This window comes from Malania oleifera, chromosome 3, assembly GCF_029873635.1.
Source record: "Malania oleifera isolate guangnan ecotype guangnan chromosome 3, ASM2987363v1, whole genome shotgun sequence".
Taxonomy (NCBI): Eukaryota; Viridiplantae; Streptophyta; class Magnoliopsida; order Santalales; family Ximeniaceae; genus Malania; species Malania oleifera.
The window spans coordinates 10,535,323-10,561,999 of record NC_080419.1 but is presented as its reverse complement, the minus strand read 5'-3'; the positions used below and the strand labels follow the sequence as shown (position 1 = coordinate 10,561,999).

At 37.5% G+C, this 26,677-nt stretch overlaps 1 protein-coding gene across 1 annotated transcript; it reads right to left on the bottom strand.

Annotated features, from left to right (window-relative positions):
• Positions 1-502: 502 nt before the first annotated feature.
• Positions 503-6,794, bottom strand: LOC131151566 (type IV inositol polyphosphate 5-phosphatase 7-like). Its single transcript, XM_058102806.1, has 13 exons — positions 6,350-6,794; positions 6,143-6,227; positions 5,573-5,641; positions 5,355-5,439; positions 5,163-5,267; positions 4,414-5,062; positions 4,100-4,293; positions 3,832-3,940; positions 3,553-3,701; positions 3,142-3,398; positions 1,443-1,515; positions 1,122-1,319; positions 503-1,024 (listed from the first exon to the last, which is right to left on the bottom strand). Exons 1-10 carry the CDS (start codon positions 6,377-6,379, stop codon positions 3,176-3,178), a joined length of 1,698 nt encoding a protein of 565 aa, XP_057958789.1. The 5' UTR covers positions 6,380-6,794; the 3' UTR covers positions 503-1,024; positions 1,122-1,319; positions 1,443-1,515; positions 3,142-3,175.
• Positions 6,795-26,677: the final 19,883 nt, after the last annotated feature.

Genomic DNA, 26,677 nt, shown 5'->3' with positions numbered 1-26,677 from the left:
AATAGTTATTAGGAGACTTGATCAAATATTTGACATGCCTAAGGCTAAGAAACAAGATGTGTTGAAATTTTCACTCCCTAAAAATTGAGGATGACGGGTTTTATATACATTGTTGGGCCTAGTATAATTTAATTAGTGCTCACTCATATATTAAAACTATGTTTTGGAGCATGGACACGACTTGAATTTGGATGAATTTTGTACAAAATTCAATATAATTTTGTTTTATATAATTTTTTTTTTTTCAAATCCACATAAATCCATAATTTAAGGTCTCTCCCAAATATAAGGTAAGTCTATGCAGAAGGATGTGTGATTACTCATAAGATTAAATTTCCTATTAAGGTTCTTTCGAAGTATCAAAATCTATGCTCACAAATAAAGGTTGGGGTCATTTTTATGCTTTGTTTCATTCATTCATTTATTTCAGTTCTTTGGCCAGGCATTTTAGACCAATCCCGAGCTCTTATTTTGCGGCTTCCACCATTTCCCTTGTGGCTTATTTGACACAAAAACTAAAATTTATTGCTGGAAGCAAAGGCAAATGTCAAGAACAGCAAAAGTATTCACACACAAAAAGATATGTCCAGAAGAGCAGTCCTGTGTCACGGCTTCCCAAATACAACCAGCAGACCTGTAAAAGAAGCTGTCCACAAAAATTGTCCTGTGCTTTACTTGTAGCCTCACAGAAAAAGAAAAAGCCAACAGTGGAGATGGGAGATTATCATGAATAGCCCCTTTTTCAGTAAAATCATTAGAAGCAACAGACAAAGCAAAGACCCTTCATGTGTGTATCCCAAACTTCAAATTTTATAATTCCTTGTGTTTTGAGTATTCATCCATATTAGTTTTGTACACCTTTCTCTTTTTCATTTAAAACAAAAAGGAAGCAACCCCAATGATTATTTTGACCATCTTTCATCATCTCTTGAGTCACTAAAAATATTCCCTGAACAAATAAAGAATCTTGAATAAAATAATCCTCAATTACCCACTAAGCAGTTTTCGATGACGCAATTTCATCCTGCAAGACAAAAGGTTTGGTCATGATTAAATAGATAGGAATCTTTATCAAGAATAAGGATACTTGTAAATGAATAATTGACAAAAGTTAATAGTACCTGATTTCTTTTTCAGGACTGGAAATGCTTGTGAGGAAGTTAGAGATGCCACATAGGTGGGTGTTGTTAATCTGGTAACAAAATTGCACTCCGAACGGGTATTTTATTCGCTAACAATGATATGGTGATAAAAGGTATGCCGACTTGGGGTCGTATGAAATTAGTAAGTCAGATCAGAAAATACAAAAAAATTTACACCTGAAGAGGAGAAAAGTATACAATTAGGCAAACGCACTTATCAGATAAAGGAAGAATACTATTAGACAAAAGAACCAATATTCACAGCAAATCCAAGAAAAGGAAAAAGAGAGGAAGACCAACCTTTCTCGGTTTGTGAGCAATGGAATGTCCCCATCAGCCTTCAAGGATGAATTAGTTGCAAAACAATTCCCGCCTGCAGATAAGAATAGGGGCATGCCGAACTATTTAGGATTTCTTTTAAAGAGAATAAATAATTATCACCTTCAAACAATATGACAATTACAATATGGACTGCATCGAATATTCAAATAGATTAAAAAGCATGTGTTTAACAATCAAATGACACATGACTTAGCTCCTTCTGAGATTCCATAAAGTCCCTCCTACATTTTCAAAATTCGTGGGTAGCAGGACATGCATCTATGAGCCTAAGATCTACAAGTTGCACCTAACAAAATAAATACTCCCAACCATCCAAAATGCAAATGAGGGAAAAGAGGAAAAAATTGGAGTAATCATTGACAGACCGACGGCACAAACCCATCCAGAAGGGCTTTAAACCACACTTTGTTATATGAATAATGGGAAATGTGCCAGTAATAGGATCCGAACATTAAATGATTCCTGTACGATTTGCTCTAAGGACATCAGTTGAAGTATAACCACACTTTGTTATATGAATAATGGGAAATGTGCCAGTAATAGGATCCGAACATTAAATGATTCCTGTACGATTTGCTCTAAGGACATCAGTTGAAGTATAACCAGAGGACTTAAACAGTTATGCAGTAGACTTGTTACGTGTATGCCATTTTTCACCCTAGTTAAAGAAACAAGCTTCATGTGGCAATATTCCTGTAAAACACAACTGCCGGACTTAAATAGGGTCTAAACATTAAAATGATTCCTGAAAATTTTGCTCTAAGGTCATGAGTTGAAATACAACCAGAGGACTCACATAGCTACACAGTAGACTTATTACATGTGTGCCATTTTTTTACCATAGTTAAAGAAACGATCTTCATGTGGCAATCTTCCATTTTTGAAGTGATAATTCTTTTGTTATATGGTTACAAGGAACATACTTTTAATTTTTACAGGCATAAGTTGATTCTTAGTTATTTACTAGTATTCTTTGTTTAATTTACTAGTAATCGACATGTGCAATGCACGTTTCTTGGTTTTTGGTAGTCATGAATAGCAATAAGAATGTGTGGTGTTTGTGCAAAAATTAAGGAGCCATGAATTGTTATTGGCATCATAGATATTCACTATAGTTATGGGTATTTTTGGTATAATTTACATTTACTAAATTACCCAAAGAAAGAAAATTTTCTTTTCAATAGAAATTTGTAAGAATAGGACATTTTTGAAACATAGTGGACAATAAATGAAAATTGAAAACTGTCATATTGTCCTTTAACTAATAGTATAGATTAATTCCTCAAATTGACCAAAGAAAAAACATACATACACAGGCAAATTGCATTGCTTCATACTTCCACTTTTAAAAACACTGATTGCCACAACAGATAATTGAATGTCCATCTTGTTGTAGCTTATCTATTGTTGAACAAATCAACTAGTGCCTATGTGAAGCATCATCCCCAAGTGCCTAACGGAGGCATCCCCAAGCTTAACTTTCAGATCCTTTGCATATGGAAAGGAGGGACCCTTAGGAATTGAAGATAGGTAATGCTCAAATGAGAGCATGCATGTGTGTGCACATGTGAATGCATGCATGCCTGAGAATGTTTCTGGAATGAGCATTCAGTTGGATATGGAGAGAGAGAGAGAGAGAGAGAGAGAGAGAGCATACTTGAATGCGGACATGATTCATTTTTCTTCATCCTTCAGAAAAAACTGAGCTCAGTGTATCCATGTGCATATGGCAACATATCATCCACCCCAATCCTGGAACTAGAGCAACTCATGCTTTTGTTTAATCGGCTATGGATTGACTCAACCTCAGCACAGAACGTGGCATACACTGGTCGATGATCCGAGAACCTAGATTCCCCACGGACATAAGACAACTGATGGAGGCCTTCTCCGTACCACAATATTCTATCACACCTGCAAGCCAAAATTAAATGAATCGGTGCCTCTCAGAATCTACTGCTTCTTTGGCCTTATTTCTTTCACTTATTTTTTACTTTTATATGTTTCATCTTGGATTGAGATGTGCATATGTAAATTTTCTTAATGTCTGGGGGCAAGATGCTCCTACCACGCGGGTGTTCGTCGTTTCTCCTTTGGGTGCATATCATCCCCTGCATATCTGTCTGAATTAGTTGAATATTTGTATGTTGGTGGGAAATATATCTTCCCTTCTTTCCATCCCTCAAAAACACGACCCCGTCTCTGCTCTATCCGTAACTGCAGAGAAAAGCATGATCATTCAATTTAAAGTTCTCTTAAATAAAGACAGTAGGACAAAACATTTTTTATGCAAAGATAATTGAAAGAAAGGAAATAGTGATCCTTGACGGGTGGACATGGATCATGCCTGGTCATTCTCTAGCAATACCCTCCAGTTCTGCATCTCAACAAGTGCCTTAGCAGACCGGTAAGTGAGGGCAATTCTGTAATTCAAATCTCCAAGCCAAATTATTCGACTGGATCAAAATGTTTGCAATTAGAATATGGAGAACAAAACATAGGCAAAGGGCAATGATAATAAGGAGGGTATGAGGCATTTTGAAATGGAATAGTTTGTGTTCTTGTGAGCAAGTGCAATTAGTTCTTGAATTTTATTTCAAAGTTAGGTAACTTACTCGTGCTCAAGAATTGTTTCTGGGGACTTATCATCACCTACACCATGAACACGGGGAAATCTTGTCTTCCTAAGGATCTCCATGACATCAGAGTTCCTTCGCAGCTCATCACCCTCCTTCTGCCCTGAAGTTAAATGACTACATACGAAACAAAAGCTCGTTTCATGCAACAACATGCTGACGGAGATGGATCCCTAAGAACCAGGCATAATATTGTTTCTTTTAGTATCTTAGCTTGCTGCATTGTTTTAAAAAAATCCAAATAGAACATACAAAAATAATTGAACCATCATGTTTTTTTCTCAGAAGGATACCTTATTGCCAAGGTAACCCATCAATCCTCTGCCCACACACGATACTTTCATGTTTCGAACATAATCCCTCAAATCACTTCTTACCCATATTGTGAGAAATATGCCAACCATCTGCTTACTTGCAACTAAGCAGTACCTTGAATGTGCTGGCATTCTATATCCATCTTCATTGGGTGCAGATCCACCATAAGACATTGGCGAGAATAATACAGTACTTGGCGAATCCCCAGGCCCATAGTCATCATCAGACGAACCCCATCTGGAATAGTCACTTGGCCTACCCCATCTGAAATTGGGGTCATAATCACTTGGCCTATGACCAAAAATTACCCGATCACAAACACTAAATCGTCGATCAAGGCGGGGTTGTGGGATTGAAGGATCATTTTCCATTCTCCAGCTGCTGGTTGTCTGAAATGATCGACGATGGAAGAATGAAGAGGCCTTCTGCCTTGCTGAGCCCTCAAAATCTGCATTCAATTCTACAATTGGTTCTGGTATGGGAGATGGTGTATAGCACCCGCTGCTGCCACTTGTTCCAGGAAGATTGTTTAGAGTCCTCCGAATGAGAGCGAGCCATTTTTTGGCAGGCCCATTATCTTCTGCGCCAAGAACATTACCGGCATTCAAAGGAACAATCTCTTGAAATCTGAGAGAGTAAAGGAACAGACATGCTTCCATCAGCAACAGATCGGTCAAAAAATTTCAGGTAAAGAACATGAATAAATTTAAAAATTAACGATAGATACCCGAGAACATAAATGTCCGCAGGAGGGGACGCGTGAAGCCAATCATCTAGATTCAAATTACTAGGTGGGGATTTTCCACCCACATTCCACGTAGCTACAAAAACACTGTTCCAAAAGAATCCAGGGGTTAGAAGCTAATGCCACACAGGGACAAAACATATAATAATATAATTTATAAGGGAGGGGAAATGCCTGTAATTCTGCACATCTATAACTCGAGGATGCTCAAGATCTACTCTTCCTCGCCGGACCCGCTCGGCATTCTTGCTTAATTTCTCTGTGCATCAAAATGAGAAAACAAAAAATAAGGAAAACTATAAAACATCAATGAGGATTAGAAAATCCATCTGGAAGATTGAAGATTTGGGATATTTGTTCAATCAAAACACTGTAATATCATGATAATGAACCTGTTTTGCTCTTCTTGATTGTGCATGGTTCCCTCTCCGAGAAGCTATTCCTATATTCTACATCACCACCTGCAAAAGACCTCACTGTTAATGCAAGTCGTTGTTTTGAAGACTGGAAATAAAAAATCCAAAAATCTAAAACTGAACCCACGCATTAAATTCGAAAGAATAGACCCAGAACAATCTTAACTTTGGTATTAGAAATAGCCTAACCAAATGTGAACAGACTATGGTTCCAGAAAAGATAAAATCAGGACAATGGTATTGCAATGCTCTGTTTCGCTGCTCTTAAATTTTCTCATCCATCTTCAAAAGAAACTGTAATTAAAATTAAACCATACAAAATTCCTTTCTCTTTCCTTTCTTATTTGACGATCAAACAGTAAAGGCAACCATACAAGGAAATTCCAGTTAAAACGGAAAATATTAATTTATTGTTCCAGACAGTAAGGCGAGATTCCAAGTATCAGAACCCTGATTTGGAGCACGAAGGCAATCACCTAAAAAGCAAAGTACAGAGACCAAATCAGAAGGTAAAGAAAACCAAGAGAAAAAAATATTTGTATCCACCTCCATAAACATCGTCTGCCTGAAACTCTTCATTTTTGCTCTTGATATTGAACCACTTTCTGACCAACGACTTTGACCATGAGAGCTTCACCAAACAGTAAGCATAAACTTGTTAGCAACCCCAAATGGGAAATGAGAAATGTAGAGGAACAATTTCACAGTTTCATTTTCCCCCAGAAAGAAAGAAAGGAAGAAGAAGAAGAAAACCTTGCTTTTCTTGGAGTTCCCATCTCTCATTGTTTCACTACTTCTTCATGCAGCTCTCCTCCTGATATTAACTCTTTCTGGGCTTCTGAGTTTTGCTCACAATCAGCAAAGATGTCAGAATGATCTCTTGGCGAACAGCCCCAAAGCCGGGATTCTTCTTCCCCCAATTTATGGGCTTTATCTATATATGCAAACAGAGCTCTACAACAAAGGGAACGAGCTCAGCTGTTTGTTTCTGAAACTCCTTCCCATTAATAATCTAAAGAAGCTCAGACCACCACCAAAAGAGGCCAAACAACACATGAGTTTTTCTTTTCCGCCTCACACAAGCTTCTTTCCCTCCTCTTCCTCTTTCTGCTGCTATGTATAAGCTGCTCTATGCAAGGCCAAGAAACAAATAAGCACCACTCGGGAAAAATGATAGCACAACTAGTAGAGAGAGAGAGAGAGAGAGAGACAACACTTTAGTGCCTGGAAGTGAGAAGAGATTCTGAAGGGTAGAACAAGACAATGCGGCAGACATAGAGAGAGAAAAATATAGAGAAGGAAAAAAATAGAGAAGGTAGAGAGAGAAAGCTCCTCTCTCTCTCTCTCTCTCTCTCTCTCTCTCGCACACACAACAGAGCCTCGTTCTCAGTAACAGGCAGCAAAGTATCGAATTTGAACAGAATAAAGCGAAGACGAGACTCCCTCCCTCCCTCCCGCTCTCTCTCTCTCTCTCTCTCTCTCTCAAGGGTCTCTTTCTTTAATACCAAATCTCAAGGCCAACATGATGGAGCAGCGGGCACGTCGTTTGGCTTTAAACCCAGAAACAAAACGACCCGGTCAGCCGCACAGCCCACTGCCCTGCCCTCTGGTCAGCAAAGTGTAGGTGCTGAGATCCGGTACCCCTATGGCTGTATCCTCTTCTCCCCTCGGTCTAACTTCAAAGTAAAAGCAGTTAAAGAAGGAAAAAGATAAAGTGTATGCATACGGTACAATCTGTGTTCGGTTTCTTTCTTTATTTTCTTTCTTTTTCCCCTTGGATTTCTGTCTGCAGGGAATGTCTACAGTGAGTGAGAACTGTGAAGGGAATGGGCTTGTGTATTGAGAACGGGATGCTCCTCCTATGCGGGTCTTTGGTTTCTGTGAGATTGTTGGGATTTCCAGGCCTCATCAACTTATCAAATACTTAATTTTTTTTTTCCCCTTTTGGGTCAAAAATTTTACAATGTGTGGAGCATTGTGTAAGTTTATTTCTCTATTATGGAAATAGAATATAGCCCCAGTGCAGGGCTGCTTATTGGAATGTGGGTAATGGGAAGAACGTTGGTAAACAAGTTTTGAGCCTTTGAGGTGCTTTTGATCCTATCAAGGCTTGTCTCTATGGAACCGTTTGTCCCAAACTCCCACCATCCCAATTCACTGCTGCCTCCTTAAATAAAAAATTAGTCGTAACCATGTTTGGATCTATTTCTCAGCGATGTTAGGTCACCACAATAGTCAAATTTTGTCAAATTTGAAATGCAGTGGACTAGTCTTTGTCTTCAAGTACATAGAAGAAGAGAAGGGTTGGCCTATATTATCCTTAATACCCTACCTCCATGATCAAATTGTCAAACCTTAACATGATAATATCAGCAATCAATGAAAGAGGGGAATACTAAACAAATTAAGCTGACAATGGAACATTCCAATTTCCAACTATTGGCTCCATAAGGCAGAGAGAGAAAGAGAGAGACCCAAGTCCCAAGCAGTCAATAGTCCAAAATGGAAATCTTCAAGAACTTCACAAGCCCCCCACCCCCATGGTCAAGTGTGGCTTCTTCACTGCCATGATTACCGCTTGGGTCCCAACTTGGTGATGATTAGGGCCTCCTTGTAAAGCTGTCTGCTTGTCCTTGTTGCCAAAACAATTCCCAGTGTGTTCCAAGCCATTGTCTCTGGTTATTTCGGTTTTTTTTAATCACGTTGCTTAATTTTTTTTCCCTGATAATTTTCTAATTGCAAATAATAGTTTTTATTTTATTTTAAATTTTTAAACAATTATAAAAAAAAAAATAGAACCCTATTTTATTTTTTTTATTTTATTCGTATTTATATGAAAAGTCAAAAATATATTTTTATTGTTTTTCTTAACTTCCCGTATTAAAAAAATTAAAAAATGAAGTTACATTTTTATAATTCTAGTTAAAAAAAAAAAATACTTTTCACAACTAAATATATCTCTTGCATTTTCAATTCAATATATTTTACACCGGACGCCCTTGAGAAATTTGTGCCCTTTTTTAAGGTGGTCGGCTGCTCTTTCTACATAGTGAAATCAATAACTTTATTTCCATATATGTTATATATTTTACACCTAACTCATTTAATTATAGAGTATGAAATAATGTAAAATATTTCTAATATATATTCCACACTCTAAAGTTTTGTCTAAGAGAGAGAAAAAGTTATGACAACAATGTCCAAGTGAAAGGTATTTGTATACAAGGAAAAATCTTTAATGTTTGACATGCAAAAAAAAAAAAAATGTTTTCTCCTTCCATTAAAAAAGAATGAGCAATTTATTATGGAATATATTAGAATATATATTTTATATATATTTTTTTTCATTTATATAGACTATGTTTAACACTCATAATTTTGTATAAGAAATGAAAAAGGATAAAAAAAATGTATTGGAAAGAGGGCTACATCGACAAGAACGGGCCCCACCGAAAGAGCCATATGCACGGCAAAGAACCGAATGCGCTTGACCTAAACAAGTTGTCCCAAGGCGTCGAGTCGATGACAATCTTCATCAACCTTCCACTCTATCAACCTCTAAAGTAGCGATGTATTCTTTAGTATCAACAAAATCATTTTTTATTAAATTTTTTATTTATATAAAATACTATAAATAATGAAATATTATTCAAATATGATTACATTTAAAGAAATAGACAAAAACTTAAGAAATTAAATTTTATTTATTGATTTATTATCTGCACACATGCATACTATTTTCTTTCCCACTTTATTTTATAACCAAACATTAAAAAATAATTCTTATTTCAAGTTTTAAATTGAAACGATCTTTAAAATAACCCAAAGTTAAATTGTGGGCGGCACCAGTCGGAAGATCGAAATTCAAATATTGAGAAATTAAACCTGATGACATGGAACGCGTTATGATTAATGGCTGTGGTGGTGCCGTCTATTACAATGAGTGGACTTCCATATTTTTTAAATCAATGATCCTCTCAATCACCATTCGCAAAATGAAAGGTTGGTGGTGTGAAGTGATGTGCTTTCATCTTTCCCTTTTCTGTTTTATGAATTCCATGATGAATGAAATTCTGTTTCCTGCGTTTTGTGTTGTGGGTCTTGGGGGAATCATTAGAGGCAGAGAGGGCAGGAGAAAAAGGGACCAGCAATGTTGAATAACACAAAGAGACTTGAGAAGGGAGGAATTGAATCAAAAGCCAAAGTGTGATGGGCCATAACCCTTGGATCTATGGATATCTGAAGGCCAAAAGAAGTGGCCCCATTGCAGTTTGAAATCCTGCCCCTTCGTCTATCTTGGTGCCCTATTTTTCACAAAATGACATGAAAAGAAAATCAATGTTCCTGAATTCAATGAGTATGCGATGAAAAGGAGGAGCTTGGATGCATGTATTCAAGTGTACGCATGAGGAAAGGATTGAGTTGTGACTAATTGATACGCTTGAAATTTGTTGTAAGTGAAAGATTTTGTGTCGCTTCAAGTGTCTCCTTACTACCCTCTATCTACATAATCTCGGTGTCTAATAGAAAACTTCGTCCCCCCATGTTACGGTGTAGTATCTTGAGTCAAGGTGTAGCGTTATTGTAGATTATTATTATTATTGTGCAAGCATATTTTATGTTGTTGTGTAAATGAATGCGCAACGGAAACAAACGATCTTACAACGTAACAACCAACAGTGAAATATACAAAAAAACACAATCACGCAAATTATATGAAAGTAATAAAAAATGATACAAAGAATTACGTGGTTCGGCAATGCCTACATCCATGAGAGCAAATGAAAGTAATTTTTCACTATTTTTTGCCAAAAGACATAGAGTTATATCATATAACATATATATATATATATATAACCCTTCGAGAGGTCTTTTCCCCAAAACCCAACCTATACAACTTCCCAATTCAAAATTCAAAAACCAATGTTGGGTAACCAAACAAAACCGTCAACGGTTTTAGATATATTGTCGATGGTTTGACACCAAGACCAAACAATTGATGTAACACAACAAAAAAGTCAATTGTTTCTTCTGAACCTGACAAAACCAATGACGGTTTCAAGCAAACCATCGAAGGTTTAGTCCTGCAGACCAGCTTCTCTGTTTTCCACTATGTTTTCTTTGTATATGCATTTCACTCAACATATGAGCCACATATTACAACAATATCTACATTGGCAAATATACACCCCTCAGGAGAAAACTGAAAACATAACCTACTGCTCCACCTAGGACGATAGGTTGGGACCGCCTCCCGTCTAACAACTAGAGAAATTAAGCAAGTCCAAGAAATGTTTGAACTTATCTATGGTAATCGATTTTGTCAAGATATCTGCTGCATTCTCAGAAGTGTGAACTTTCTCAAGCACAAGTTCACCTGAAGAAACCAACTCTCGGATCTTGTGGAACCCCACATCTATGTACTTGATTCTCGCATGATACACTTGGTTTTTCGCCAAATAGATGGCACTCAACTATCACAATGTAGTTGAACTCTACCTTGTTGTATACCCAGCTCCTTGACTAAACTTGTAAGCCACAATGCTTCCTTGGCAACTTCGGCGATTGTTATATTGTCCAACACAATTATCGATAATGCAACCAAAGATTGTACCATCAACCTCTAACAAATAGGCACTCCCACAAGGGTGAACACATACCCTATTGTAGACCTCCTGTGATCTAGATTTTCTGCATAATTTGCATCCACATATCCTATAACTAACGGATCACTCTATTGTTTGTCAAACACAATGTCATAGTCTGAAGTACCCACATTGACAACTTGTGCCAGACCTGGTCTTGTACTAACCATAGCATACATCAACCACCCCACTGCGCAAGCATAGGGGACCTTTGACATGTTATGAATGTCATCATCCATCCTTAGGAACTGAGCGTTAGACAATTTGAAATGATTCATCAATGGTGTACATTCTGGTTTTGCATTAACCATGTCAAACCTCTCCAACACCTTCTCCACAAAACCACCTTGAGATAACTACAATCTCCCTGCAACTTTGTCCTTATGAATCTCTTACCCAAGAATCTTCATGTCAAATTATTTTCTTAATAGAGTTTCCAACTGATTAGCTTCAATCAAAGTATTCCCAGCAATTAACATGTCATTCACATAAAGCAACAAAAAAAATCACCCACTTGCATCATATCGCCCTCTTCCCTTCTAGAAGCTCCACGAAATCCCACGCCTAGTTCTTATGCAATGACTCTATTTACTCCACCATAGCACCCATTGTAACGACCTGCTTAATCTCCATATATTTTTTTCCATAATATAATAAAAACCATAATAACCAATTCAACAGATCATGATCAACTTGAACCCGTGGATACTAAGGATATAACAGACACACAAAATGGAAGCCTAAGTAACAGGAAACATAAAATCATAATATCATAAACACAAAACCATTCATCTCAACACAAAAGTTACTACATTCATTGTATTTATGTATATACATCCCAAAAAAGAAAGTCTTAGGGACATTTCCCACAAAAATCCATCTGTCCCCACCAAAACTTATCCTTCAAAGAGGGCAAATCAACAGTACTATCTCAGCGGAGTTTTATCCACTCTCCTATCAGGGGCTCCTGAAATGTTCATATAATTCGGGGTGAGACACCTCTCAGTAAGAAAAAATAAACTAATACTAGTGTGTGACAACATGAGTATTCTGTATTATACATATACCATACAGAAACATATTTAGTAAATCGTTATGTCATATCTGGGAAAACATATATCATAATAGTATGACACAACATACTGCATTTTCATAAACATAATTCATCTCATATAATAATAATACGAAAACAACTTTAGTAGGTTAGTTGACTGTTGTCATGTATTACCCCCACATGACTAGGTTGTGTGACCCGAAGGCGGGACCTGACAATGGTTAGCCGACCACTACCAAGTCAAAAGTAAAGTCTGTAAGTCCGATGGGTCTGCTAGACCTGGTCCGTACACTAAGGGCGCTCACACTTCTTAAAACCACATCGACTTTCCGTCCTCACACTACTCCACACAGCAGCATTAACACAATATCGTGATGATCACAAACACATAGCAGCGGTACCGTGCAAGTGCTAGCCTAAACCAAGTCAACCATGTTCTGATAACATATAACATAGAATGAAACTGTGGTACATGGATATTTCATACCATTAATTACCAAATCAATATCATTATATCATTTTGCATATATATACATCGTGAAAAATCATTGGTCCATACACCGGTATTTCATATTTTACCATAGTTCGGCTTGTACACCAGTAAATCATATCAATAGCTCGGCCCATACGCTGGTAAAACATATCCATAGGACAGCCTGTACGCCAAAAAATCATATCCATAGCACAACCCATACGCTGGCAAATCATATTCATAGCGCGACCTGTACTCCGGCAATACATGTAAAAATTCTCGGCTTGTACGCTGATTTTTCATTATAAAAATCCATATTTTATCATATTCCCAGAAAATAGTATTTCATTATAAATTTTGCTCATGCCACACAAGATAGGTTTTATACTTATTTAAACATATCATCTTTTACAGTAGTATTTCCTAACATAAAGCATATATAAATATATTTATTTCCCTGAAATCTGATGCTGTAATAACATACATACAGTTTCATAAAATAACTAGCATAGTTTATCCCCTTACTTGAGTCCTGAAAAGCCCCTGAAATAAATCGTCCTGCACTCGTAGGGTTTCCCGTTCAACACCCTGAAAATGATATTTCTCAGAACTAAACTTCAGTATTTCTATGCGTACTACACTTTCTACAACTGTCAGGAAGTCAAATATTGAGTAGAAAGTCTTACCCTGAATCTGGGATGAATTTCGAACTCGACCCATCGACAATCCACTCTAGTAGATGTGCAAAGAACTTCCCTAAGAGTGTCGTGGTGGTTTCGGATCATCGATCCGGCAAAGAACGGACCTAGAAATTAAGAGAGAAGAGTGGAAAACTAACGGGAGATAAAAGGGAGAATTCTGTGTGAAATTCTGTCAAAAAATAGCGTTTAGAGCTATTTATACTCTGGCTCTCATTGATGAGCCACGTCACCTCGTCGATGAGGTCATGAAGGAAGTTCGTCAACGAACTCTATTTCTCATCGACGAAATTTAGAGATGAGAGAATTATCCTTCAGTGTTTTCTCGCAGACGAAACGTACCCTCGTCGATGAGCCCTATTATAACTTTGTCGACGAACGCTCCTCTTTCCTTTCCTTTCCATTATTATTTAAAATATTATAATTTCTTTGGGTCACTACATTCTTCCCTCCTTATAAAATTTCGTCCTTGAAATTTACCTTTCACATAATTCACCATCCATTAAAGAAAATGGTCTACTTATTTTATTATTTACCCTCACTTATGGCGAAAGAATACCGTGGTTACATTTCAAGTCCTGGGAGATTACATACACAAAAGAAATTTCTCCCAAAACTAAAATGCTACTTACTAACTAAACTTTTACATGTACCTACAAAAGAAAAATCACCTATTTTCTTACATTTTACTCGTCAAATCTCTTAGAATAAATGCGGATACTTCTACTTCATCTGCTTCTCGGACTCCGAAGAAGCTTCTTCCACTGCATGATTCCTCCACAAAACTTTTACCAATGGAATCTTCCTACTACGTAGCTCCTGCACTTTCCTATCCAGAATTTGTACTGCTACCTCCTTATATACCAATGAATCATTGAGCTCTAATTCACCATAACTGATAATATGAGAAGGATCTGGGACGTACTTCCTCAACATTGAAACGTGGAATACGTCGTGCATCCTAGATAATATAGGTGGTAAAGCTAGGCTGTAGGCCACCGGCCCCACTTTATCTAAAATCTCAAATGGACCGATAAACCTAGAGCTAAGTTTACCCTTCTTTCCAAATCACATAATTCCTTTCAACGGAGCTATCTTCAAAAATACATGATTACCCACATCAAATTCTAGATTTCTGCAGCGATTATCAGCATAACTCTTCTGTCAGCTCTGAGCTGCAATGATTTTATCTCTGATGAGTTGAACCTTATTACTCGCTTGCTGAACAAGCTCTGGTCCCACTACTCATCGCTCACCCACTTCATCCCAAAATAAAGGAAAACAGCATCTCCTACACTAAAGAGCCTCAAACGGTGTCATGCCAATGCTGGTCTGATAACTATTATTATACGCAAATTCCACCAGGGACATGAACTGAGTCTAACTACACTCAAAATCTAATACGCATGCTCGGAGCATATCTTCCAACATCTGTATCATCCTCTCAGTCTATCCATCCAACTGAGGATGGAATGTCGTGCTAAAAGACAACTGAGACCCTAGAGCCTCCTGCAAGCTCCCCAAAAAATATGATGGGAAGCGCGGGTCTCGATCTGACACAATAGATACTGGCACCCCATGTGAACGAACTATCTCCTGAATGTAAATTTTCGCCAACCTGTTGAGGGAGTAGCTGATCTTGATAGGCAAAAAGTGGGCGATCTTAGTCAAACAGTCAACAATCACCCATATGGCATTATGTCCGTGTAACGCCGTCGACAGTCCTGACACAAAATCCATAGATATATGATCCCACTTCTACTCTGGGATAAATAATGGTTGTAATTACCCTTCCGGCCTTTGGTGCTTAGCTTTTACCTGTTGGCACGTCAAAAATTGGGCTACATATTCGACAATCTCTTTCTTCATACCACTCCACCAGTATGACTCTCGCAGATCCCTATACATATTCGTACTATTAGGATGAACTGTATACAAAGATCTTTGAGCCTCCTCTAAAATAGTTTTTCTGATCTCAGTATCGGCAGGAACACATAATCTGGAACGAAATCACAAAACTCAGTTATCTGTAACACTAAATTCCTCCCCTTGGCCACTCTGCACTCTATCCCTCACCTCTACTAATTTTGGGTCTTCTCTCTAAGCAGCTTTAATCTTCTTCGGCAGAGTAGGCAGGATCACTAAACTAGCAATACGAGCCTATGAACCACTCTCGACCAACTCTATATCGAATCTCTCCAAATCCATCATGATCGAATACTAGATCTCCATAGCCGTCAACACTGATTCCCTAGATTTCCTACTCAACGCATCAGCTACCATGTTTGCTTTCCCTGGGTGATAACTGATGGTACAATTGAAATCCTTGATTAGCTCCAACCACCTTCTCTACCTCATATTCAGTTCCTTCTGCGTGAAAAAGTACTTCAAACTTTTGTGGTTGGAAAAGATCTTACACCGCTTGCCATACAGGTAATGCATTCAAATCTTCAATACGTGTACTACTGTAGCTAATTCAAGATCATAGGTAGGGTAGTTCTTTTCATATTCTTTCAACTGTCTGGAAGCATACGCCACCACCTTGCCATGCTGCATCAACACACAGCCAAGTCTTTTCAAGGACGCATCGCTATAAATAACATAACCTTCACCCCCTGACAAGATGATCAACACTGGTGCTGTAACTAGCCTCTGCTTCAATTCCTGAAAACTCTACTCACAGCTGTCATCCCACTCAAATCTGACATTTTTTTTAGTTAGTCGTGTCAGAGGTCTTGATAATCCGGAGAATCCCTCAACGAAACGACGGTAATACCCAGCTAGCCCCAAGAAACTCCTGATCCCCTAGACATTCCTTGGTCTAGCCCAATTCACAACCGCCTCAATCTTACTAGGATCCATAGAAATTCCGTCTCCTGAGATAACATGCCCCAAAAACACAACTTTCTCGAGCCAGAACTCACATTTGCTGAACTTGGCGTACAACTTCTTCTCTCCGAGCATCTGCAAAACTTGCCTCAAATGTGTCTCATGCTCCTCATAACTTCTCGAATAGACCAGTACATCATCAATAAAAAAAAACAACAAAATGATCTAAACACAAATGAAAAATATTATTCATCAAATCCATAAATATAGCAGGAGCATTCGTCAAACCAAATGGCATAACAAGGAACTCGTAATGCCCATACCTGGTCCTGAAGGTTGTCTTCGAGACGTCTTCTGCTTTCACTTTTACCTGATGATAGCCTGATCTAAGGTCAATCTTCAAATACACCCATGTACCCTGGAGCTGTTCAAACAAATCATCTATATAGGGTAGAGGATATTTGTTCTTGATTGTCACTTTATTAATCTTCCTATAATCTATACACATCTTCATAGACCCGTCTTTCTTCTTCACAAATAGGACTGGAGCTCCCCACGGAGATACACTAGGTCGTATAAAGCCCTTATCAAGCAGATCTTGCAACTGATCCTTCAATTTTGCCAACTCCACTGGCGCCATTCGATAAGGTACTTTAGAAATCGGTATTGTACCTGGAAGTAGATCAATAGGAAAATCTACCTCACGATCGGGTGGCAAGCCTGGTAACTCGTCTAGGAACACATTTGCAAACTCTTTTACTACCGACGTGCTAGCAAGTTTCAATTCATTCTCTGACATCTCCTTCACAACTGCTACAAATCCCTAACAACCACTTAGCAGTAGTTTCTTAGCCTGGATAGCTGAAAATAATTGAAACTAGCTAAGGCGGGGATTGCACTCGCGACCCAACGAACTTGAATTCTACTCATCCCAGAGGTCTGAATATCACTTCTTATGAATGGCACTCTATGCTGGCAAATTAGAAGCTAGCCAATCTATGCCAAAGATCACGTTAAACCCATGCATATTCAGTACTATTAAATTGGTAGACAAGATTTTTCCCTGAATATCCATTGAACAACCCCGAAGTACCCTAATACATCTCAATGCTGACCCATTTGGTGTAGGTGCCAACTATAGTGACCCAAAGAATTTATAATATTTAAATAATAAAAGGAAGGGAGAAAAGGAAATTAAAAGGGGGCAAGTAGGTCTTCGTCAACGAATGCTTCGCGTTCGTCTATGACGTGGCATATTGGGCTCATTGACGAAGGTGTGGTTCGCGTTTGTTGATGATGGGGCATATTGGGCTCATTGACGAAGGTGTGGTTCATCGACAAGAAAATACCGAGAGAGGATTTGGGTGATTCTAAATTTTGTGGACGAAGAGAGAGTTCGTCGGCGAATTGTCTTCTTGACCTCGTCGATGAGGTGACGTGACTCGTCAACCAAGGCTAGTGTATAAGTATGCTAAAACCAAAATTTTCAGCAGAAATTACGCGAGAAACTCCTTCTCTCTCTAAATTTTTGTCCCTCCTTCCTTCTCTCTAAGATCTCGGGTCAGATTCTCTCCAATTCGACTATCCAAAGTCACCATGACACTTCTGCGGAAGTTCTCTGCATATCTGCTAGAGTAGATCGTTGGTGGGGCTAGTTCGTAATTCATCTCAAATTCAGGGTAAGACTTTGTACTCAATATTTGACTTTTTGAGAGTTGTAGGAAGCGTAGTACGTGTAGAAATACTGAAGTTTAGTTTTGGGGAATTTCATTTTCAGGGTGTTGAACGGGAAATCCTGCGGGTGCAGGACTGTTATCTTAGGGGCTTTTCAAGAATCAGGTAAGGGGATAAACTAAGCTAGTTATTTTATGAAAATGTATGTATGTTATTACAGCATCTGATTTTTGGAAAATAAATAAATAAATATATATATATATATGATTTATGTTTGGGAATTATTGCTGTAAAAGATAATATGTTTTAATATGCATAAAACCTATTTTGTGTGGCATGTTTAAATATGTATAAAACCTATCACTAGTGTGTGGCGGCTGAGTTGCACATTTAATATACTGAAATAATACTGATACTGTAAAATGAGTAAGTTGATATACTGTACAAAACATATGTCACGTAGTTTAAAATACGACTGTGTATCTGAGTTTACTATCTGTACATACTGCTAATATGATAATATAACTGCTGTTGTATGATATATCTATACATAAGAACTTCTGTTATACCCTGAGATCTATATATCATGATATAACCCCTTATGATAGGGTTGTGCGGCCTGTAGGTTGGACTTACTCTGGTTGGCCTAGCAGGTAAGTCAATTTGTATCTCTATCATCCGCCAATCTAGCCCACTGCAATCTCTCCAGGAAATCTACAAATCTAACATCATCTAACCGGCCACCTCAACCCAGCTCGCTGGGGAGACTGTAATCTCTCCTGGCACGGTTAAACGGAATCCACATACTATCTAAGTTATGTGGTTGCACTCTATATGTACTAGCAACGGTACCGTGCTCGGTTGTATATCTCTGTCTGTAACATCCACAAGGATCTTATACTGTGTAATACTAGTATATATATATATAATTATCTTATTGCTTTTAACATTATTTCAAAGCAACGATAACACTATAAATTTGAGCTGTAAAATCTGAAATATCTGTCCATAATATCGGAAATATCTATCTGATGTTTCTGTAATATCTATCTGTAATATCTGAAATATCTATCTGATATTTTTGCAATATCTGTCTGTAATATTTGAAATATCTATATGATGTTTCTGTAATGTCTGTCTGTAATATCTGTCTAAGTGTTATGATTTAGAAATCATGTTATACTGAACATACTATAAATCTTACTTTCTGCTAATAAACTTTTATACCTGGATATCTGTAAAACTTCAAAATCAACATATTAAACCATAATAGACTCAGGTCACACAACTGTGTAATTAAAATCCCATGCTTCATAACTGTAAGTTCTCTGAAATAATAATACTCATGATATTCTGGAAAAATAAAATAAACAACATGCTTGTAAATATTTATACAAAATCTTCTGTTATACATTCTAAAACTTCCTAGCATTACATATTTCTCTTACCTAATTTCTGAGAAAGCCTCTACTGTATTCTGACCCTACACATGCAGGGTTCCCCACTCAACACCCTAAAAACAACATCTTTCAGAACAAAATATTAGTTTTTCTTTGTATACTACATTTCTTATAACTCTGAGAAAGAAAAATACTAAATAAAATGCCTTACCCTGAGATTGGGATGAATTTCAAACCAACCCCACCAACGAGTCGCTCCGGCAGACTTGAAGAGAACTTTCCCAAGAGCGTCGTGGTGGCCTTGGATTGTCGAACCGGCAAGAATTCAGCCCATAAACTTAGAGAGAAAGTAGGGGAGACAAACAGGAGAGAGAGAGAGAGAGAGAGGGAATTTTTTGCGTGAATTTCAGCTAAAAAATGAAGTTCAGGCTATTTATACATTGGCCTTCGTCGATGAGCCACATTGTAGTGACCCGAAGAATAATAGTATTATAATAATAATCTAGAGGGAGGAAAATGGAAACAGGTGTAGAAAGAGACAGTAGGCTTTGTCGATGAAGGTCTTTAGGATCTCGTCAACGAGGTCCCATCTCGTCGACGAGAAAATACCGAGCGAAGGATTGGGCTACTCTGAATTTTGTCGACGAAGGGTAAGGTTCGTCGATGAATTTACTGAAGGACTCGTCGACAAGGTGATGTGTCTCGTTGACAAATCTGGCTATATAAATAGTGAAAACTTATATTTTTATTCCAATTCAGCGCAAATTTCTCTCCCCTCTCTCTCTCCTACGCCCCCTCTCACCTATCTTTTCGATTTCATCCCTGCCAATCGCCGAATTGATGATCCAAAGCCACCACGACGCTCCTGGCAAAGTTCTCTACAAGTCTACCGGAGCGGATCGTTGGTGAAACGAAGTTGGATTTCATCCCAAATTCAGGGTAAGGCCTTTTAGACCATTTTTGACCTTTTGACAGTTATAGGAAATGATATAGGCGAAGAAATACTAATATTTTGTTCTGAAAAATGTTGTTTTCAGGGTGTTATGTAGGAGGCCCTGCAGGTGTTAGGCTGATATACCATAGGGGCTTTTCAGTAGTCAGGTAAGGGAAATATGTTATGCTAGGTAATTTTAAAATATTATACAGTTTATTAAATTATGAATATTATGTATTAAAGTATGGTCTGGCTTAAGAATATGAATATAGTACGGAGATATGTTTTACGAATTTTAGTATCATAATTTTACGAATTTCAATACCATGATTATACGAATTCCAGTACTATGATTATGCAGTTTTTAGTGTTATAATTATATAGTTCTCAGTACTATGACGTAGGGATTACAGTTACAGTTTATTCAGTATCATGATTATTATGGTTATTTCATAATTATAGTAAATCAGATAGTTGTATATAGAGATATATTATATAGTATCAGACCCTGTTGGACTATACAGCAGAGCACGGTACCGTTGCTACAGATATTTATGTTATGAGTGCAACCACCTATTTAGATAATACGTGGTAGTAGGTTTATCACCTATGCCCTTGACGTGGACAGGCTCCCCATCAGATATGGGTTGAGGTGGGCAGATCAGACCAATGAAGTATAGTGATTTACCCTGGTCGGCCAACCAGTGTAGATCCTGCCTACGGGCCACACAACCCTATCATGAGGGGTTAAATCATGACCAACTACTTGGTCGACCGAGGGTCCTCGGGAAAAATCCCAACGGTCTATTCGACCGAACCAGCCAGTTCAAAATGACCCAGTCGACCGAACCTCGGTAAAATGGAAAATCGCTTTTGGAAAGGCACTTTCGGTCGACCGACCATTCAGTTCAAAAATGCCCTGGTCGACCGAACCATATGAGATCTGGTCAACCGAAACCTTTCTGGTCGACCGGACCTCTCGGGTTGCCCTGATTTTTACCGCGGAAAAACATCTTTTAAACAGGGTTAAAATATTTGAAATGTCATTAAACTTTCTTAATTATACCCAATAGGTCCCTAACGTTCATATCTTGTCCCATTTATATATATATATATATATGTGATCATTTGTGCAAATTAGCAATAGATTTAGAGATTTGATCAGGGAGAAATTCTCCGAAAATCCCAAAACCAATAATACTCACATTTGTGCCTCCTACACTTATTCTTACCTGATCTTACTACTCAAACATCTTTGTAAGTGTGTTTAAGTATTGTTGTGCATATAGGTTTGCTCTCCTTGCTCTAGTTGTTTGATATGATTTTCTTGAGAGCTAAACCTAAGTGTTCTTAGGGGACTTGGCTAATAAGTCTCACCTAAGAAGACTTGTATTAAACTTCTGAGTTTTGCATATCTATTGCAATAACTTGAGATGTTTGTATTTGTTTGTGGATTGCAATATCTCTTCAAAACATTTTCAAATATCTTGTGGTATTTATTTTGATATAACTTTGAGAGGATATTTGTTTATGTGATTGTGATCTTTGTTGCAATATTCACTCACTCATATATTATTTACTGAATACAAAGATTACACATCTTTTGCAAACCAAGCATATACATCATTTGATATTTACATGCTTGAGACATCCTGCTGATTGAAATACTTGAGACTTGACATCTTTGTGTGAACTTATTGGTTGAATATCTTGTGATAAAAAGATTGCTTGATTGATACTCTCGCGCACTCATAGAAAACTTATATATCTGAGAGTTGAAATATTGGACCACGCTGAGTTTACATATTAAATCATTTGTGGTGTTTGAGATTGCGCGTATCTAGGTACACATCTGCTTTACTCGAAAGCATATTCATTGTACCATTTGGTTGTATTTTTAAATACTGTTGTATTTCAAGGCATGGACCTAAAGAGAAAGACTAGCCCTGGAATAGTCCCAGATTGGCTTAGACCCGGTTAGGAAATCTAGGTGCGCCATCCTGTTAAGGCATGTAGGTTTAGGTCAGCCCCACTAATTGACCTGGTTAAGGTTGAGGTCAGCCCTGTGCTAATTGACTTGGTTGTAATCGGTGCCGCTCCACCCTTAAGTGAGCCATTAGTGGAATCCTTAGGCTTGCGAGCTAGAGGTGAGGACGTAGGCACAGTTGGCCGAACCCCAATAACATATCGTGTGTTTGTTTATATTTCTGCATTCTATTTTTACCGCACATGTATGTAGGTGAATGATGCGTATGACTTAATTTCCACATTATATTTATATACACATTTGGAAATTGCATAGACTGACCCTTGGTTGTGTATATACTATTGTTGGATAAATTAACCTAGGAGAAAAAGTTTTAAATTCCAATTCACCCCCTCTTGGGAATACACCAATTCTAACAATGGTTATTATGGTTATTTCATAATCATGATAAATCAGATAGTTGTATATAGAGATATATTATATAGTATCAGACCCTGTTGGACCATATAGCATAGCACGGTACCGTTGCTGCAGATATTTATGTTATGAGTGCAACCACTTATTTAGATAATACATGGTAGTAGGTTGATCACCTAGGCCCTTGATGTGGACAGACTCCCCATTAGATATGGGTTGAGGTTTGCAGATCAAACCGATGGAGTATAGTGATTTATCCTAGTCGGCCAGCCAGTGTAGATCCCACCTATGGGCCGCACAACCCTATCATGAGGGGTTAAATCATGACACACAGTTATCCACAAGGAAAGTTTTCAGTTACTATTACGTATATACAGATTTACAGAAACAGGGAACATACTTATGTACACTAGAAGTATTTTGAATAGTAACCTACAATACTATTATGTTAAAACATGGAATGGGTGGTGGATTTTATCACTTGTACTATATTTACATATTCAGTTATACATGATTATATGAAAACAAATTTTCATAATATTGTAACTCATTTTCCACACACTAATAATAGCATATTTCGTCTTACTGAGCGTTGGCTCATCCCAGTGTTGAATCATTTTTTAGGTGATCCAGGTAGGCGAGCAAACCAGGCTCGTAGATAGAGAGGTTACAGTACTACCCTGTTAGTAGAGAGTGAGTATATTTTTGGGAGTGTTTTTCTATAGCCCTCACTAATTGAGGATATTTTGGGAACAGTGATATATGTAAATTTTGAGGAAATATGTTAGCACTCTGGTATTGTATATAATTATATATAAGGATATGCTTATTTGATTTCTTCTTCTCGCTGCTTAGGCTAATGATTGGGTTTACTCCCCACCTCAGTATGGTATTAGAGCATGTAGAATGTCATTGTAAAAAAAAAACATGAAAATTAAGCAGGTCGTTACACACGTCACTTCGTCGACAAGGTCAAGAAGGACGTTCGTCGACGATACCTTCTCTTCGTCAACGAAATTCAGAACTTGGGAAATAGCCTCTCCGTATCTTATCGTCGATGAGACACGTCCCCATCGACGAGACCCTCATATGTGCTCGTTGACAAATCCCCTGTGTTCGTCGACAAAACCCTGTTCAATTTTTCCAATTTTTATTCTTTTTCTCTCATCTCCTATTATTAAATTATGAAAATTATCTGGGTCTCTACATTCTCCCCTCCTTATAAAATTTCGTCCTCGAAATTTACTATTTGTATCATATATTGTTCTTTGAAGAAAATGGTCTACTTATTTTATTACTTACCCTCACTTATGGCGAAGGAATACCATGATTAGATTCTATGTTGTGGGAGAGTACACATATAAATACTTACCAACTAAATTATTACATGTACCTGCAAAAGAAACATTACCTAACTACTTACATTTACCTGGTTACAACTAAATCTCTTGGAATAACTGCGGGTATTTCCATCTTATTTCTTCTTCAAACTCCCATGAAACTTCTTCTATAGCATGTTTTGTCCACAAAACTTTTACTAGAATGAAACTGAGGAGTTGGTAACTATAGTAGAGTCGACCAATTGGTTTACGCGAGGTAATGGGAAGCTATCTTTTGGGCATGTCTTGTTCAAGTCGATGTAGTTTATAAAGGTCCTCCATTTTTCGTTTAACTTCTTCACCAAGACTACATTTGCCACCCATTCGAGATATTTCACCTCTAGAATGAACCCTACATTTAAAATTTTCTTTACATCTTCATTTATCGCCTCAGCTCAATCAAGTCAAGGCTCCTTTTCTTTTACTATACTAGTTTGCAAGTCAATTCTACATTTAGGCATACCTTTTTCTTGCTAAGGTGCTTTCTCCTCCACTTGCTACTCCACTGAATATTACAGAAATATCTCCTGCTAGACTTTTGTCAATTTAATCAGAGCGCATTGTAAGTTTGGGCTTCCTAGGAACCACACCAAGGCTAGGGTAAGGATAAAGAAATTATATCAGTTAATTATTTTTAAAGTTTAATAAGTTATTGGGAGTGTGTGTGCCTAGGAAATGTGAATATGGTTATTGTTCTAGGGTTGAATTGATTAAACTAGGGTTTATGAATATAAGATTTTGTGCGAACATCGCAGGCATTGTATTAGGTTCCTCGCGGGTATATTTTCAATAATCAGGTAAGCGGAATAAATTATGTCAGGAATTTTGGGAATCAGTTGATTAATTTAAAGCATGAGAAAATGATAATGTTGCGAGGGATTTGTTAACGCATTCGGTATTTGAAAATATTGGTTTTGGAATATTATATATTTATCTGAGCAATTACTAATTTATGAAATATTATTTAAAATTTGTGTGGCATGAGTATTGGTTTTGTTACCATATATTTAACATGTGGAAATATTTTATGATGAGAAGTAATTTATACTAGCAGATATTGTGAAATGATAGAATATGATTTATACTGGCTTAGGAGAAATGTGATGTATACAGACATGATATTTTTGATACTGAGAAATGTGATATATACAGACAGGATATTTTTAATATTGAGATTACTATAGAAATTGTGGAAATGAGAACCCTGATGGACCAGTGATGTATTTGAGAGCACGGTACCGTTGCTAGGAAATGAGTTAGTGCAACCACACTGCTTGATAAGAGTGTTGGTATTGGAAGTCGATTGGGCCTGCGGGGAGATGCTGACCACCCCTGGGTCTAGACCAGGTTGTGGTGGGTCAATCGCACTACAGACGACGTATGTTTTGACTTAGCCTGGTAGGCCAACCATGGCTAAGTCCCACCTTCGAGCCGCACAACTCGGTCATGTGGGGTGATTATATGACGATGATATATGGATGTCCTTTCAGGTTAGTTCCTCATTACAGACATGATGGAACTAAGTTTACAGACATGTTAAAAGGAAAACGTATTGAGCACGTACGTATTTTTGAGAAAAATATATGGTTCCAAATGTATGTATATATATATATATATGGATAACATATTGAGCACGTACATATTTTTGAGAAAAATATATGGTTGCAAATGTGTATATATATGGATAACATTTTAAGCACGTACATACTTTTGAGGAAAATATATGGTTGCAAATGTATATATATGGATATGGGTACAGATTTCATGATTACTCAGCTATATTATTTCTTAAATGAACGTGTTTTGATTCATTTAAACTCATGTTGCCACACACAGTGTAACTCCCCGGACCTGCCACGTGGGGCTCAGAGTGTTATGAGACGAACACGCATCTCTGATACCATTCATACAGCGAAAATAATAAAATAACCTCAAACATAATACCAGAATTCTATATTTACATATGGAGATCCATAATAATTACAAACTCATTTTTCGTATTGCAAAACCAGAATTAAAATATAGTAATCATAAAGCTAAATACATATCTGTTCTGATATATTCAACTCAGAAAAACTACCCCGCCCTGGAGCCATCTAAGCTCGATCACCTGGAAAACCTGAAAAGATTGATAAATCGACGGGGTGAGACACCTCTCAGTAAGGAAGAAATAATTTACAATAGTGTGTGGCTGAAGTGTTTAATATATAATTAAAATATCCATACAAATGCATTCACAATCCATTAGCAGCCAAGATAACACGTTCATAATCACACCATGGTCAACATCTCTGTCACCCAATCACATGCCCACATATCTGATTATTTTAACTGATAATTCCTGAGAAGAGGGAAGTCTGTCCGCCCATACAAGTAGATTCCCTCTGCTCTAGTGCTAACACCAGGGCACTCACCTTTCTCAATAAGCCCTTGGGTTATGTATCCAGGTAAACTCTTTGAGAATAGGGAAGGTCACCCGCCCTTATAAGTGGCTTCCCTCTACTCTAGTATCACAAATAATTACCAAGGTACTCATCTTCCTCATCAAGTCCTCAGGTGGAGTGATCTACTTTACCATAAATACTTAATTAA